Source organism: Propithecus coquereli, unplaced genomic scaffold, assembly GCF_000956105.1.
Source record: "Propithecus coquereli isolate 6110/MARCELLA unplaced genomic scaffold, Pcoq_1.0 Scaffold232, whole genome shotgun sequence".
NCBI lineage: Eukaryota > Metazoa > Chordata > Mammalia > Primates > Indriidae > Propithecus > Propithecus coquereli.
Genome location: NW_012147864.1, coordinates 1,770,779 through 1,788,549, shown reverse-complemented (window position 1 = coordinate 1,788,549; position 17,771 = coordinate 1,770,779). Strand labels below are relative to the sequence as shown.

General features: G+C 40.5%; 1 protein-coding gene across 1 annotated transcript in view; it reads left to right on the top strand.

Annotated features, from left to right (window-relative positions):
• PDE5A (phosphodiesterase 5A, cGMP-specific) overlaps window positions 1-16,943 on the top strand; it is a 123,585-nt gene extending 106,642 nt beyond the window's left edge. The window contains exons 15-21 of the mRNA XM_012645347.1: window positions 6,041-6,128; window positions 9,521-9,621; window positions 10,627-10,704; window positions 11,944-12,007; window positions 13,464-13,538; window positions 14,522-14,605; window positions 16,646-16,943. Of these exons, the coding sequence (XP_012500801.1) occupies window positions 6,041-6,128; window positions 9,521-9,621; window positions 10,627-10,704; window positions 11,944-12,007; window positions 13,464-13,538; window positions 14,522-14,605; window positions 16,646-16,783 (628 nt within the window). The 3' untranslated portion in view covers window positions 16,784-16,943. The remainder of the gene's footprint in view (window positions 1-6,040; window positions 6,129-9,520; window positions 9,622-10,626; window positions 10,705-11,943; window positions 12,008-13,463; window positions 13,539-14,521; window positions 14,606-16,645) is intronic.
• The last annotated feature ends 828 nt before the right edge of the window (window positions 16,944-17,771 follow it).

The window sequence follows — 17,771 nt, the reverse complement described above, 5'->3', positions numbered from 1 at the left end:
TTCTTTTTTTCTTTCCTTACTGGTAAATGAGTGATACTTAAAGTAGGATTTTCTCAGCCAGGGGACTCTTGGGAGAATAAGAGTGCCATAAACTTTCCCATGTAAAGTACTGTGTCCAGCCCTCATCAGACATTCCAACTAATATATAAAGAAAATCAAAATAACAAAAGAGCATAGAAATAAAATACATCAGAAAGAAGAAAAGTGCCCATGTGGTAACAAAGTTAGAAACTCAAGTTCTCTCATTCATTCTTGGACATCTTTTCAGAAAATTACTTTGAAGTAAGATATCCTTGAATAGGAAGCTGTCCCTTGATTCATTATTTGATTCCTTCCTTGTCTAGGAGGACTACAGGGGACTACTGCAGGTATACCGGTGGAATATTTGGGAGAAGAGTTCATTGCTTATGCTTACTTCTCCCACTTGGGTGAATAAAGGAAAGTGTGATCTCAGATAATGAATTATTATTTTAAAAATAGGCTGTAATCAGAATAAAATGGCTGAAGTGTGGATATCCACTAGAGAAAACACAATTGTAACATTTGGGTTACATGGAGTAATTATGAGCGTTAGGCCTGCAGTCAATATAAGCAGACTGTCGCAGATGTATTTCTTTGGTTAGATTCAAGTTTGGTGTTTATAAAATAATGTGGTGAAATTATCCTGTATTCTAGGCATATGGATAATGAGCAGTTACTAGGGCTTTTGCCCTTTGCAAGGCAGAGAGCCGTAGAGTGTAAAATACAATTCCTGCCGCTAAGGAATTGTCACAGTCTTATGAGATGATGGCGATCATTGCAAGAAAGTATCTAGTGAGTCCCGAGTTGTTCACCAGCGTGGACTGCAAGTGTTGAGCAGGAAAAGAGATTAGTCAGGACTGGTGTTGTGCATCTCCACTGCTAACGGAGGAAGTGAGGCTTAAACTGGATCTTAAAAAGGGGTAGGATTTGGAGAGAAAGGATACAGGTGTTCCAGGAACACCGTGAGGTGGCATTTTCTTGGGACAGTAATGCTGGCTGGCCTTACGGGAGTCAGAGGTTCACATTGACTAGGAACGAAAAGTAGGAGGATAAACAAGTATCACAGAAGCTTTAAGACCCTTTCGAGGGAGGGCTGTAAAACTAAGCAGCAGGTTTTAAATTGATACAGTGAAAAACAAGGAGCCATTGCAGTAAAGACACTGTGAAAAAAGTCTGAAGTAAGCTGCAAGGGAAATGGATAGAAATTAGAACCACAGAGCCCAGCTAGAAAGCAGGCCGGGTGTGGTCCGAAAGTCACGTATTAGCCAGTGAGAGGGAGAGAGAGGAGAAAAAATTTCATATTGAACAGCTACTTTTATGCATGAAAGATAAATCATGACTTCGGGTCCAAGAAATTGGAACAATGTCAGTGCGCTGATGAAAATGAACGAGCTGGGAAGTTGCGTATGCGTGCTTCGGCAGGGAGGGTGGAGGGTGGAAGAGTTTTGGCAAGGAGGAGAAAATAATAATAAATAGGGTGGTAGTTAGACAAGGTAAAATGACCAAGTGAATGTTTTTTTCAAGACTAGAGATAGTTAAAAAAAAATCTCCTGGTAGCCACAGTCAGAGCGTGTGTATTTGTCCTGGGAGAGATTCTGTGCCGTGGTCTTCTCTGCTCTTCAACTGAAGGCAGGAATGAGCTGGTGTCACGGGCTGGCGTGGTGGTAACAGGGCCAGCAAGATCTGGGAGAGTTAAAAGGGGACTCCATACAGCACACAGTGACAATTTGTGCAGTTCACACCAGGCACAGTTCCTTTTATCCAGGAACGAGATAATCCCTGGCGAGGCCGACGGTCCTGAGAGACCAGAGAGCCGATTATGAATGAAGTGCAAGAGCAGTGAGTCGCAGTGTCCGCAGCAAACAATAATATATCCCGTACCATGGTAATATATCCCTCACCATGTGGCATTTGGAACTCTTCTTGGAACTTTATATGATTGGTTCATTTAGTCCTTACACCTCCGTGCAGTGGCTGGGATGGTTATGGGGGTTAAGGGCCGGCTCAAGTCACGCCTGGGTTTGAATCCTGACTCCTCTCACCACGTGACCTCGGACACGTCATCTAACCTCTCTACCCCTCTGCTTCCTTCTCTGCGTAATGGAATGAGGAAAGCACCTGTCTCACAGGGTTTTCATCAGGATTAAAGGAAGAGAAGTCAATGTCAAGTGCTTGGAACAGAAGCCAGCACACACTAAGCACTCCACAGGTCTTGGCTGTTCCCACAGGGGTGCTCTTGATGACAGACGGGTGCAAGATCTCGCTGTGTCCTGCGGTGCATAAAGGGAGTGGTAGAGACACGACGCCCAGGAGCACCCAGCGGCCGGGGGACAGAGGTGTGAGCCTGCGCCTGCCGTTGACTGGAAGAGACAGTCAGTTGTGCCCAGGAGGTGAAAGAACTGTGAGGTCACAAGGTCAAATGCATCATCACCTTGAAAATTTATGTCATTGAACAGGACTGCAGAGAATGGGAAGGCAACGTAAGCCCTGACTGGTAGAGGAAGAAAATAGTGATGATTTCGAGAGAAATGGTGAAGTACAGAACGAAATGGGGTTGATGTGGGTTATAAAGCAGTGGTTAGAAATTTGAGCCCAGAGTAATATATATGGACAAGAAGCAGAATTCAGGAAACTTAGCATTAGTGAAAAGAGGAAGACTAGCGTGGGGGGATTTTTTTTCTCACAGGGCTTTCATTTCCTGTAGATTTCTAAGGCTTTTTATTTCTAGAATATTGGATGGATTTCTGCACGAGCGTCCTAATAGCACTCTCAGAGACGGACCAGCACACAACCGTGCAGAACGGAAGACCTGCAGGGAGAGGATGCCAGTCCATTAACGCTCGTTGACATCAGCGTGAGAATAAATTGCGTAGTGCTGGCAGTTTAAATGGGTCCTTCTGATGCAGCCTCAGCTAAAGCAAGCAACACAGCCTTGTGCTTGAAAGAGTGAAAAGCAACAGATGGAGAATACATTGGTTTCCGTGAATATTTTTGTAAACAGGAAATTTAGAGCATTTGTCACTCTTTTATTGATTCATAAATCTGTATTTTTAGATAAGTAAAGGCAAACACAATTTGCATTCATCAGTCTCACAGGCCAAGAATTTTCTCTAATGTGAAACAGTCCTTTCTGCATCATCTAAAAATGCAATGTGCGTTTGAAGTTCTAGCTTGCTGGTGTTATGTCCCCCTAACTGCGTCTCCTGGCCCAGCCCCGCGTGCCTGTGCAGCACTGTGGTGTCAGGAGACGGGGTGATGCAGTGGAGAGGATGTATTCGAACCCCGGCTCTACCATTATGTTAGCCTTGAGCACAGTAAATGATCCCTCGGAACCTTTAGTTGTCTAAAAACCAAATACAAAAATGCTGATTTTAGAGGGGCCTCAGCCTGGGGTACCTCCGAGGCACAGCCAGAGACAAAGTTGGCATGCGGTACAGCTTGTGTGCGAACGTGGCCCCTGGGAGCAGGAACTCGGGACTGGGAACGAAACCGGGAGGAAGGGAAAGCCAGTAGCGTGACTTACCCACATGTCCACCCAGGTGACTGGTGCTCAGTCCTGCCAGGTGCTTTTGCGGAGTCTCACGAAATGAAACCCAGAGTTGTTCGACAGGACAGAAGGCAGTTCTCCCTACGCCCCCACAGCGCGCTGGGCAGAGTGGCCCCAAGGCTGTGACGCCCCCACACTTCCAGGTTGAACCTGTGTGAGCTGCGGGCGGAACGGAGAGGAGCTCGGGGTGGCCAGGGCAAGGCACCTTCTGACCGGTCCCTGCGTGAAGCCTGTCGGAGCACGCGCGAAACAGGACACGCATCCGTGGCTGACGGGGCGCGAGCGAGGGCTTGCATGTGGCGGATGGAGTGCGCCACATGGGTCACTGCAGAAACGGAACGTGACAGACTGCGGCACAGTGCCTGGCGCGTCGTAGGCTCTCACAAATAGCAATTGGTGTCCCTGGGGAAAACAGCTGTGACCAAATTCAAGAAAGGGGGTTGCAGTCTAATGGGGTGATCGACTTATAAACAGCTAACACCTGGCAGAAGAAAGTTGATATTAAACTCATACTGTATGTATGTCTTTGAATTTCTTATATAAATGAAAATAGCTTTTCCTTTTATTTTGAAAGGGATGAGGAAGGTAGCAGAGGCTACGTTAAATTTGACTTTAGCATGTCCAGTCTGAGAGATGAGAAAACAGTGTTGCCAGACAGAGAACAGAGAGCAGGGCAGGACCCAGAGGCAGAGCGCCAATTCCGTGTCTCCCAGGCCTCCTCCTCCGTGTGGGCTTCTCCCCGGTGGCGCTCTGCTCCCAGGGTTGGGGTTGCTGTCTGTCTGCACGTCCATGCGTTCCAAATCCCTGTCTCCAAGCCAGGCCCGAGTTCAGACATTTATATCCACTTGGGCAGATCTCAGCCACCTTAAAATCAGCAGATCCCGCACTCAGCTAGTCATCTTCCCTGCTGCACCCCGCGGCTGTAATCTTCTTCTCCCTTTTCCCCTTTGTCTGTAAGCGAGAACCATCCCAAGGCAGAAACTACATTCTTTCTTTTTTCCTTCATCTCCCTCACCCCCTCCTAGGCAGAATTCATGGCCACCCCCTAAACAGCTCTCAGATAACTTCGCTTCTCTTCCTTTGGGCTGCTACCACTATAATCCAGCCTCGCTTTTACTTAGGTTACTAGAAGTTTCCCAGTAGTCTCCTAACTAACTCCCAGTAGTCTCCACATACCCAGCCTTGTTTCCAGAAAATTCATCCTTATTCACAGATCTCCTCACATTACTGCATTCATTGTCCCCGAGCACAGTGGCTGATCCGTAGTACAACTCACTAAACATGGAAGGAACGAAGACGACAGCAAGAGTGAATTTGGAAAAGGTTACAGCAACAATAACGGCAACGAGTCAGCAATACAGGTGATAGTTAAGCAATAGGAACAGGTGACATTACCCATTTTCTCACCTTTGCTCTCACTTTGCTGTTTTTGTTTTCCCTCAAGCCTCTCTCACTCTACCCATGTTTTCCCTATATTGCGTTTCTTCAGTCTGGAGTAGCTTCTCTGTCCTCAACAAATCAAATGCAACGTAAACTAATAATTCACATACTCGCATGAAGAATAACAAATCCGTTGTATCATCTAATACTGGTAAATGGTGTTTTCCAATTCATAAACCCCTTTCCTATATATTTTAGGAAGAGAAGCTTTCAGGAACTTTGTCTTTCAAAGAAGAAATAGTGAAACTATGCTTGATAGCTACGTATGAAGGAGGGTCATGAGGTGGAGGTCTGCTTGTCATGCTTTAGAACTTGACTTGTGACTATCCCATAGATGCAATGAACTGAATGTAATATGCTTCCCCTCTCTTTGCTCAGCCAAAGGGCCTCTACTGCTTTGCCAAGTTCAATTGAGAGGATGTCTAGTAGGATATTGTCTATTGAAATAACCTGGACCCCACATGGGGAGCTCTGACTCAGCTATGTCTCTCTCTCCCCGCCTCCTTCCTTGCTCTCTCTCCCTTGCCTCCATCACTCACACCTCAGTTAAGTCCATCTCTGTCAGTCCTTTTCGTATTTGCCGGCACAAGTGAACAAGCTGACCTTCGGCCCGAGCATTATTTCAGAGGAAAAGCTAGGATGTGAATATTTTTTTATGATTTTAAATCATTTGCAGTTTTGAAGTTGAAAAGCATTATTAGTACAACTATTTTAGAGACTTTCTTTCGCATTTGTAGAAATTAGTCCTTTGTCCATATTCCATCCTTCTACTGTTTTCATCAATGTTAAAACCAACAAAATTGTTCATACGTAGAGCTGGCAGCAGTTACATTGGTATTTGAAGGCATTTTGACTCTTTGTAATTATTTCCCGGAAATTAACTCACTTTTTGCTCAGGAACAGGAGAGAAAATTGTTAGTTTGATTAATTTTGTGAAGTAGCCTCTTTTTTAGTTAACCAGTAAGAATGAGCTGATAAAGTCACATATTGAGGAAATCGATATTTTTCTTTCTTCAACAAAATATTTTTCAGAAGCGAACACCCACTCGCTCAGCTCTACTGCCACTCCATCATGGAGCACCATCATTTCGACCAGTGCCTGATGATTCTTAATAGTCCTGTAAGTACCTAATTTATTGTTGTGGAATTTTTAAAGTGAGCTTTATAAAGGCAGTTTTATTTTTAGGTTTTGGATTTATTCCCAGCATCATACATTCTTGAACATAACCTTATTCCTTTTTGGGTAAGGAAGGCAAGGCCAAAACGTTTGAGATGCTCACAGCCTCGCTTCCCTGGACAACCAAAACTGTCTACATGTTGCCTGATAAGGGAAATTTGGTTATTCAACTCTATGTGGCTATGCCAAATTAGAAACAAACAAAACTGGCATTTTGGGGCTCTCAGTTAGTTCTACTTTTAATCAAATGAAGTGGTTTATATAGCTCAAGGGTTTGCTTTCGGAGGGCAATACCTTTTCCTCTTTTTATTAAAACCTCTAATCACTAACAAACTGTTTTATTAAGAAATAAGGCTTTAACAACTTGGTTAAATGAATATGTATCAGTGTAGGAAAGCATATGCTATGCTGTGTTTAAACATATTTTAAATGTAAGATTAAAGTTATATACACTGGAACGTTAACAGTGGTTGTGTTAGTGTAGTGAAATGATTGACACTTTTCTTTTTTTGGTTTGTTCATTATTTATATTATCTGTTATATGCATGTGTTATCTTTATAATAAGAGAAAAACGAAAGTTGTAACAATTACACTGAATAAGCACAACGTATGATAATGAATCTTGCAGTAGTTCTATCACCGTATCTCTAAGTTTGCCCAGTGGGGATAGCTCCTGTGGCCTGGAAGAAAAGTCAGGGATTCCCATTTTTCTGGCCACTCTTTTATAAGGAAAAGCCCCCTAGATACTTCTGGTCCCAGAATGTAGTATGTGGTTCTCAGCTCAGAAACCAGAGTCCAGCCCTGGGCAACAGTCCAAATGTTGAATATGATTTAAAGTTTCCTGTTCTCCCCTTCCTACACCGGCCGGCTTCTCTCATTCCGTACCTTGTGTTTCTTGTAACTTCTTCCTCACTCCCAAACCCCCTTCAGACTTGGAGAATGGGAAGGGAGAACAGGTAGGAAGAGGGGCCAGAACATTCTTGACGGACTGGTACTGTTATAAAGCATCTCGCTCTTTGTGCCTGGTCAGTGTTTAATCTGAGCTCTTTCCTTCTGGGTGTCTTCATGGCCCCTGCAGAGCACCCTCATCGTGGGGACAGCCACAGTAGCCACAGAGTAGCTGGCCAGCCTGAGTCTTGCCTTCTAGACTTTTCCAGACGGGATCAGACACAAGTCCACACTGGCTCCACCTCCACCTACAGGAGACACACACGGGGACTGCAAGCCCTCTGAAGGACAGCACGTCCTCACTGCTCCCTAAACACCTAGTGTGGGTGAAGGGTTAAGAGTTTTACATGGTCTAGTACAAACTGTTTTGCTACAACATGTGATTGTTTAGTAATGAATTAGTTTGTGTGTAATTGGTAAGCAGAAGGCCGATGTCAATATACTATAGAAGTTGTATCGTTTCATATATAAATTCTCTGGGGTAGGAGATACCAGAACTGTGGGAGTTGAATTTTGACCTTTGGCAAAGAAAAAGGAAACAGCTCTCTGCTCGGCTCCTGCACACACAGCTCTTTCCATTCCATTTCTAAGGATATTACAAGTGGCCACTTGCATCTGAGGCCCTTGCCCTGGCTTTGGATGCCTTAGGCTCTTGGCAGCTTGCTCTTCCTCGGTGCCCACCTTAGCAGCCCCGCTATCCAGAGATCCTGTTCCATCCTCGTCGTCTCAGGGCCCCCCCACACTAGCACTGCCACCTGACTGTTTCTGTGCATCTGTAACATCGTCCAGGGGAGCCTCGGACCTGCCAGGCGGGTGTCCAGGTTACCTCCAGATGTTGCAATTCTTGGTTTGGTTTGTGCTCTGGCTATAAAGTTGCATACGTTTTGAGCATTCTGCCCTAATACCATTTTTCCCATAAACCATGTTATTTTTAGTGTACAGTCTTCAGAACTGAGATTTTTTCAGGAATGTATATGTCATGTTATAGTGGAAACATTTGCACTTGGAATTCGCTATCTGTGTGCTTCAGCTAAAACTTTCACTTCAATATCCTATTACAAAATCAGTTCCAAAGAAAGAAAATATGCTGACCTTTTTTAAAAACGTATTTAACAGTACTCCTATCATAATTACTTCTATTACTCTATAATATATTATTACTTAACATTTAAGGAATCTGGTTGTATATATAGCTGGCTCTAATTATAAGATCTATCTATATATTCTGTCTTTGTAAACATGATTACACAAGAAATTACAGCTTCTGCTTTGGGGATGAAAAATAAGAATATAGCACCCAAAGACTTTTTATTTTCCACCTGAAATTGTTTTCTGTTTAAGAATCAAAAGGTATTTTCTGGATAGTTTTCTGTTTGGCCCAGAATCTAAAATGATTTAATATTTAAAAATAATGTTTATGGCTGTAATTACAGATTTTTGGCATTAATTAGATCCATGCCACAATTTCAGCATCTAATTATCCTCTAACCAATGTGTTTTGGCCCCAGCCCGGCACACCCACCGGTTCTGTCTTTGTAACTGCCTTCAGATCCCGTTCCCAAGCCTCTGGGTTTTTTCTTGGCCCTGAGATGTAGTTGGCACATCCGACTCAATTTACAGGCGTTGTTTCGAGTATATTCTGAGTGCCCGAGCTGTGTGTTTTATTTAGTTCTAGTTTCTTGCCTAAATTACAGGCAAGAAATAAAAAATAGTTATGTGGTGAAAACTTTCAATGATTTGCACATGGATTCACCGCCTTTCATATATTCCTTATGAATGTTTCAACCCGTGCGTTTTTTTTTTTTACCACCCACCAGCGAGCTCTCCTTGGGCCTGTGCCCTCTACCCGTCCATATGAAGATAGTCCTAAGGAACACACACTGTTACCATAATTGACTAAGTTAACATTATATAAATTTGTACCAGAAATGTTACTAGGTTTGTTTTAAAAGCCATAAAGGAGTGACTTTTTAATAATCCATTGTTTAAATATTTTACTGCTCCATTCTTCACATCCATTAAGATGGCTTTGATTTTTCAAAGTTTTGCTTGCTGTTAAATTATAGCAGTAAATCTGCCAAAAGAGAAAGTATAAATAGCGATTAGATTTTAGGTCCAGACTGAGGCCTCAGGGGTGTAAGAGTTGGAAAAGTATGTATGCGCAGGCAGGTATGACGTTACGAAGCTGTTTTTCCTTGCGTGACGGTGGGCTGGGAGTAAAGAAGGGAAACTGCTTCGTGGCATTTAGTAAGCAGGTGCCTCTATAGTCGAGCGCTTGGAATGCCGGGCACGTGGTATTAAGCTGTGTAACTGTATCTTCAGATTCTGTTCTTGTCGGCAGTTTCTCCAGGTTGAGTGCTCATGATGGTTTTCTGTTTTCACAAAGGGCAATCAGATTCTCAGTGGCCTCTCCATTGAAGAATACAAGACCACGCTGAAGATAATCAAGCAAGCCATTCTAGCTACAGACCTAGCGCTGTACATCAAGTAAGTTTTAAGAAATACAGTGCAAAATAGATCTTGGAAGTATTAATATTTGCATAGTTTCAAACTTTTAACATCCATATCGATCAATTTTAAAGGATAAATGTCCTGGCAAAGCCGTTTATCAGACCATGGAGCAGTTTCTTAAAGGTAGCCAGAAAAGCCTATTCCTTTGGCTTACTTACTGCTAAAAATTACAGAATACATAGTTATTTCTGATGTTTAATCTATTGCGATGTCTCTGAAGCCATATCCAAATCAAATAACCATCTCAAGATCATTCCAAACCAGGCTGTCAAAAGGTTATATAGGTCATTAGCTTTTCCTCCTTTCCCTACTTAGGGTGCCAGAAGCCAAACAGGTAACTCTTTTTTTTTTTTTTTTTTTTTTTGAGACAGAGTCTCACTGTGTTGCCCAGGCTAGAGTGCCATGGTGTCATCCTTACTCACAGCAACCTCAAACTCCTGGGCTCAAGCGATCCTCCTGCCTCAGCCTCCCGAGTAGCTGGGACTACAGGCATGCGCCACCATGCCCAGCTAATTTTTTTCTATATATTTTTAGTTGTCCAATTAATTTTTTTCTATTTTTAGTAGAGACGGGGGTCTCACTCTTGCTCAGGCTGGTTTTGAACTCCTGAGCTCAAACAATCCGCCCGCCTCAGCCTCCCAGAGAGCTAGGATTACAGGCGTGAGCCACCAGGCCCGGCCTCTTGTTTCTTTTTATTTGATTTTTGGTAGAAGAGTAGTATTATATTAATTAGATCTTTGAAGTTACTGATTCTAAGAGTATGCTTTAGAGTAGTGTTTGTGAGTTTACATTTGCATAATTGAACTGCCTTTCTAAAAGCAATTTTAAATGATGATTTTTATATTGAGTTCTAAGATGGAAAGAAAAATTAGTTTTTTTGTTTTGTTTTTACCAAAAATTTACTCCATGAGTCTTTGTAGACTGAAGGGATAACAGCCCGGGGATTCATCATAACTACTAATTTTTTTTTTTATTTTCAAGGAGGCGAGGAGAATTTTTTGAACTTATAAGAAAAAATCAATTCAATTTGGAAGATCCTCACCAGAAGGAGTTATTTTTGTAAGTGGGTTTACTATCCTTAAAGCCGAAGTTTTGTTACCCCATTAATTTTACACTGTTTTTATGACAATTATTGGTTATAATGTGATGATCTTAAGGGATATCAGACTTCTCCAGAGTATTGTATAAAGGAAGGAATATAAATATTTACTTGAAAAGAAATGCATCTGCAAACTCAAGTGAATGAATTGTTCCTTTGTTCTAGAAAAACCTTTAAAACGTAGTAGAGTAACATACAAGGCTATAGGGTTCCCCTATTCATTTTCCTTTAGAATGGAAGAGGTGAAAATGGAATCCTAAAGATTGTGGGCGCAAGATGTGATGGCAAAATGTTTATTACTTCTCTTGGAAAAAAATCCTGAAAAGATAGAGCAGTGAGGTGGGGGTCCAGACATGGAAGAAATACTATAAAGTATAATTAAAGCAGTTTGGTATTGGTGGCAGACCAGCAGAACACAGTAGGAAATCTAGAATTGCAGAGGATATTTAGTATATAATAAAGATAGTGTTTCAAGTAACTGGGGAAAAGATGGAGATGAGTGGATAGATAGCCAAATGGAAAAAGGCAAAATTGGATCTGCTCTACATACTTCAGTTCCAACTGGAGCAGAGAGTTCGGTGTGGAGAGTTACACCATGCAAGTACTAGACAAAAACATGGGTCAATTCTCCTATAACCTAGGAGTAAGAAACCTTTCCTAACTTTAGTGCACCATGAAGAAGCAATAAAGGAAAAAGACTGATAAACTTGATTAATCATTCAAAGGTTTTTCACATAGAAGTCACTGCATATATTGAGTTAGTATAACCCACTGTTATTTCTGAAAAAGGACTTCTATCAGTAGGATATTGATGTTATTCTTTAATGGTTAATTATTAGTAATCAATGTGCTTTTATTATACTGTCACCAAGAATGGAATACCAGGGTGACAATAATAGCAGGCAAGTTTTTACCCAAAGGTTAATAATTTGTCCTGTGCCAATCTGGAGCTAAAGAGGCGGTTTGAGTACAAATTCCAATAGTTCAAAGAGTAACTTAAAACAATGACCCTCTTTTATCACTGTGTAAGTCAGGCTTCTATATAAAGTCCGTTTCTGTTTCTTTGGTCTTTATAAACTGCCATTCCCATCATTTAGAGGGTTTTAATTTAACTTTGTTATTAGTAACTATTTACTGAGAGGATATATTCACATGAAAGTAAACAGGTGTTTTGGGTTTCCTTTTTCCCTTCTTAACAGAGCAATGCTGATGACAGCTTGTGATCTTTCTGCAATTACAAAACCATGGCCTATTCAACAGCGGGTATGTTGCTTAGTGACAATAAAAGTAATAACTAAAAAGTCGAAGTATAGAAAAGTCTTTACTCACAAAGGTAACTTCTGAAGAAAGTATGGAACTTTTTTTCTAATTTTTAAGTAGTATTAAAAGAAGATAATTAGACATAAAAAAGCTTTTCTTTTTAGAAGACTCATTTGCACTTAATATTTGTAAATTGTATTAAGAAAGAGAATTCATATTAACACAGCAAAAACCTAGCTGTTGATAAGTTTTAATTCTAGTACTACAGGTTGAGTATTCCTAATCTGAAATGCTCCAAAACCCAAAGCTTTTTGAGCACTGACATGACATTCAAAAGAAATGCTCATTGGAGCATTTCAGATTTTCAGATTTGGGATGCTGAACCATTAACTATAATTCAAATATTATAAAATCTGAAAAAAAAAAACAAAACAGAAATCCAAAATACTTCTGGTCCCAAGCATTTTGGGTAGGGGATACTCAACCTATACTTCTGGGTCACTTTGGGAATGTTTTTAGCATCCCTTTAATAACCTTGAAAATTGGAAGGAGTTGTTTTTCTTATGGTTAGCCTGCTAAGCTATACCTTAGCTCTAAATATGCATTAACAAGTAGAACTTAAACATTTCTGGGCTTTTAGATGTAATAAGTGTTGATATAAGATGTCAGGAAGGATCTGACTAGGGCCTGTTGCCAGGAGGCTACAACGAAATCCTTCCCTCTAAATAAGTAACTGACATACGTTTTGCAGAGGCAATAAAGGCTGGGAAGAGTGATGAGTACACCTGTAGTGATGTGGTGTTTTTGTTTTTGAAGATTTCATTTTGAATCCTTAATGCACTGAGATTATCGAGTCTGATGTTGGTCAGGGCTGCAGTCACAGAGCCGAGCGGCTACAGACTCATCTCATGAAACAGACGTGCTAAGAAAACAAAATCACAAACTCACTCTCCCCGTGCTGAAGCCACATGCCATAGCACTAAGGAAAGGTGACCTTTACGTACCTTCCTGCTCCACAGTAAACAGGACTCTGTGCCCACTTCCAGGTAGGGCAGGAAATGGGCGAGGGAGGATTCTGTCTTTTCATGTATCCTTTCAGTCTTCTAAATGAAACCCTTGTACCAGGTGTTTGCAGGGAGGAAATAAAGGAAGGAAGAAAAAAATTGTTTAAATAAAACAGGAAAAATGTTGGAAGCTACCAAGGAGAGAAAGATTTACAGAAGTGGGGGAAAGTATAATGTAATAGTCAAGAGAACATGCTTTGGACACGGACTACTTGTGTTCGAGTATCATGCTGCTACTTATTAGCTATAATATTATTCTTATGCAACTTACTTCATGTTTGGACCTCAGTTTCCTTATCTATAAAATGGAAATATGTAACCCATAGCAGGGCCCTCAAAGTCTGTTTTAAAGAGTGATATGCTTTTGTCAAAACTCAATCTGTTATTTATTTCAGATAGCAGAACTTGTAGCAAGTGAATTTTTTGATCAAGGAGACAGAGAGAGAAAAGAACTCAACATAGAGCCCACTGTAAGTATGAAACCTTATTGACAGGAGTTATTCAAATGCTTTTTTTTTTTTCTTTGTAAACTTCTTTGGGATCCTTGGGAACACAATTTCTCATTTTATTTTTTAAAACTCTTTTCTGACTGGGCACAGTGGCTGACACCTGTAATGCTAGCACTTTGGGAGGCTAAGGCGGCAGAACTGCTTGAGGCCAGGAGTTCAAGAACCCAGTTCTAAAAAAAAAAAAATTAAACAATTAGCCGGGCGTTGTAGTAGACACTTGTAGTCTCAGCTACTCAGGAGGCTGAGGCAGGAGGATCACTTGAGCCTGGGAGTGTGAGGTTGTAGTGAGCTATGATGACACCACTGCACTCTAGCCCAGGCAACAGAGCAAGACCCTGTCTCAAAAAACAAAAAAGCTTTTTTCTTATTAGAAGAATTATACATGTTCATAACAGAAAGCAAAGCAAAAAAAACACAAAAAAGACTCTTAGGATCATCATTTTGTACTACTTTTTTATAATTTGCTTTCTCCGTTAAACCACTTTTCATCCTGACAAGTACTCATACGTATTATTTATCATGATTACATGAAATCGATGGAACCACGTGCCTTGGTGTAGTGCTGTTTGCAGTGTTCACTGTTACAGACAGCACTGCAATAAACATCCATGTTGCTAAACTTTTGCATACCATTCTTCATTATGTTGTTAGGATAAATTCCCAGAATTGCTGTGTTGAAGGGCAAATAGAATTTAAAGGTTTCTGATACATACTGTCTTTTTACATAGAGTATGGATCTCAAATACAAGAAAAAGATTCTTCTCAAACCACTTCTGTCTTTTGGAATGAGTTTTCCTAGAAATGAAGCATAGCTTCTTTCTTCTTTTTGGTATAGTTGCTATCTGACCTTCCTAAGCTAACCCACTGATTGATCTTTTTAGAGCCCGCTTTCATTGTGTTCTTTAAATAAATGCACATTTCTGTGTCTGTGTTTGTATTTTCAGGATTTAATGAACAGGGAGAAGAAAAACAAAATCCCAAGTATGCAAGTTGGGTTCATAGATGCCATCTGCTTGCAACTGTATGAGGTACTTATATGAAATAGACTTGCTAAACTTAGACTGTTATGAATTAAAACCCAAAGTAAATTGAAGAGATTAATATGAGGCACATATTTTTTGCTTCTAAATCAAGAAATAAAATTTTAGTATTGTTTCTTTTACTGATGAACATGATATTTATATTGAATAAGGAGCACATTATTTTTACTGTTTCTCAAAAACTTTAATTCATTCAATGTATTAGTATCTATTGAGTGCCTACTGTGTGCTAGTCTCCAACAAACTGAGGAGGTACTAAGAAGAATCATGCCAATGCTGCCCTCAAGGGGGTATATAAGCATATTCTTTTTTAAGTCTAAATCTCAGCCTAAATATGGAAAAATAATTATCCAACTTTTTCTCACCATTATAATGTGGCTTTAATATTGTTAAGAAAAATTTTATGATGATTAAAATGAGGTGGTCAGGCTCCCATTTCCATATATCTGTTGGCTTGGCTTTTTGGGGGGGAGGGTTATTAGGTAAATAGATTCTTCCTAAAACATCCAATTTACTAGTTTAGATGTTTATGACCCAAGTACAGAACAAAGAGGCTGTCTCTGTCTTTAAAAGTTTAAACAGGAAACTGAAGTTTTAATTATTTGGGTAAAGAACACTTATCTTGGAGTTACCTTACAATGTCAAGACTCTACAAATTTTTTAACCTAGACATCTCACAATTCAGAAAGTGATTTTGTAAGGTGCATCTCCCAGGGAGATGGAATATTTGCCCCAACCAGGTAGTAGGAGAACTGCATCTAGAGTTCTCACCCCTGGTCCAGGGTTCTAGCCATCAAAAGAATTTAATAAAGAAGCTATAGCTCACGAGGAAAGGACAGGAGAGACACCGAAAGAAACAGAGGGAAAAAAGAACATCAAGTGTCCTGCCTCCACCATTGTCTCCCCACTTTTTTCAGCCTTCTACTTGTTTACTCCTTTGTTTAAAAGTCCTTCCTCAGAGGTATGTTCAGAGCAGTGTTTCAGACACCCTTGACCATCTCATCCTTTGCTTAGCAGATTCTCTTCTTATTGGATTAAGAGTTCCTCAGTTAAAAATACTAATGGCTCTTCTGATTTTTTTCCCCTATCCCTGTAAATCCAATCAGCATAGTAATCAGATCACTCATTATAGATTTCATCCTTCTACATTGCTTAGATATGCAAGGATTCATTCTCTTTCAGTCTGCTGTTGAAATCCTATGTGATATTGATATGTATTTTTACCATTATTTATTACAGAAGTAATAGATCCTCACTGTAGAAAAACAAGAGAATACTGAAAAGCAAAAAGGAAGATAAAAATCACTTATAATTCCACTACCTAGAGATAACTACTGATAACATATTAGTGTAATATGCTTTGACATTTTTGTGTACTTTTCATTTAATAAAAATTGCATTTTGCAATCCATACATATTGTAATATACGTATTTATGCATCAAGTGTGTTTCTGTGACATTTTAAATGGCTTCGAAATAGTAACACAATATACCTAACCCTGTTACAGGATATTTGTCATTTTCAGTGTTTCTCTATTCTGAAGAAATCTGCAATGAACATTCTTGTAGCTAAATATTTATGGCACTATAGTGTAAATAATAATCCACACCAAATTATCCATTTAATATAATCTTAGATGAAAACCTATTTAAGTACATTGTATAAAGCCATTCTATAGAGGAAAAAAACACAAAAACTAAGCAGCTCCTAATGCAGTTACATTTGGGCAGAGCCAACTGTGCTACATAGAAAAAAAATGTCTCGTTTCCCCTAAAAGTGGATTCCATGCAGATCTGTCTCCATAGCTCCGTAATGTTATTTGGGAATGTGTCTGCTCTCTCTCCCAGCACGGACTCCTTATCTGTAGAGCTTACGAGGAATCATTCTAAACAATCCGCGATCCACGTCTGTGTGCACACAGCTTGCTTGTGAAATGAGTAGGGACGTGGCCCTTCGTGACAGGCCTGTGGGAGAGGGCTCATTTCCTGGCTTCCTTCTAGTTGTGTGATTTCTTTTTCTTTCTTTAGGCCCTGACCCATGTATCCGAGGGCTGTTTCCCTTTGCTGGATGGCTGCAGAAAGAACAGGCAAAAATGGCAGGCCCTTGCAGAACAGCAGGAGGAGGTGCTGCTGAACGGGGAAAGCGGCCAGGCGCAGAGGAACTGAGTCGGTGCTTCACGCAGTTGAAGTTTACAGAGAGGACGTATTCTGCAGGATGCCTGGTTTTGTTGCACACTGTACAGATTTGGTGTATACTTTGCCACTGCTGTATTTTTATTTTTGCACAACTTGAGGGGACTATACCATATTTTCTGCGTATTTGTTTTATGCCACTGAACTCACACGGTCAACGACACCCACTCTTAGCACAGTGGTCAGAGTGCTGTGTGTGGTGTTTTGTGTACTGCCAAGTGCAAGTGGTATTCTTGGCACTGAGGCTTTTTGTTTGGGGATTTTAAACACTTGATTTTTGTTTTCTGAATTACCAGTTTTTCAAGAATGTTTGGAATCTTTGCTTTCTCAGAAGTAGATTAAGAGCAAATTAAATACATTCTGTGACATTTAAAGCCTTCGTAGGATAGAGAAAAATGTTGGCTGAGTAGATTTTAAGGAGAAACAAGTATATTTGTCAACAATATCTTAACAGAAAGGTACTCTGAAACAAATGGAAAGTAATATGAGGCAGTATTATAAAGAAAATGTTTTACTTAATTGGTCTGTTTTTGAGAGAGAACAAACAGGAAATAACTTTGTCATTTCAGTGCAGTGCATTTTGCCAAAGGCTACTCATAAAATCATTTCAGTCTCACCTGTCTGAAGGTAACCAGGAGCCCGCAGGAGACGATCTGGCCACCGACTTCACCAAGGGATGGCCGTGACCCGGCACAGCCATGGGGGTCTGTCGGCAAAGAGAAATGCTCTGAGAGTCTTTTTCCTCCCGAACTTCCTTTTTAAGTAAGTTTCTCATCTGTCATCTCTTTAAAAGCCAGTTTGTAAGTCAGAAGCTTAACTCTTTACAGGAAAATGTGATAATTGGACCATTAACCTGAAGAGAGACATGATTTATAGGTAAGAGGATACAAAATGAACCTTTTTTCCCTCTGCCAAGAGAAGTTTTAATTACATAAATGGCAAAGGGTTATCCCCAATACTG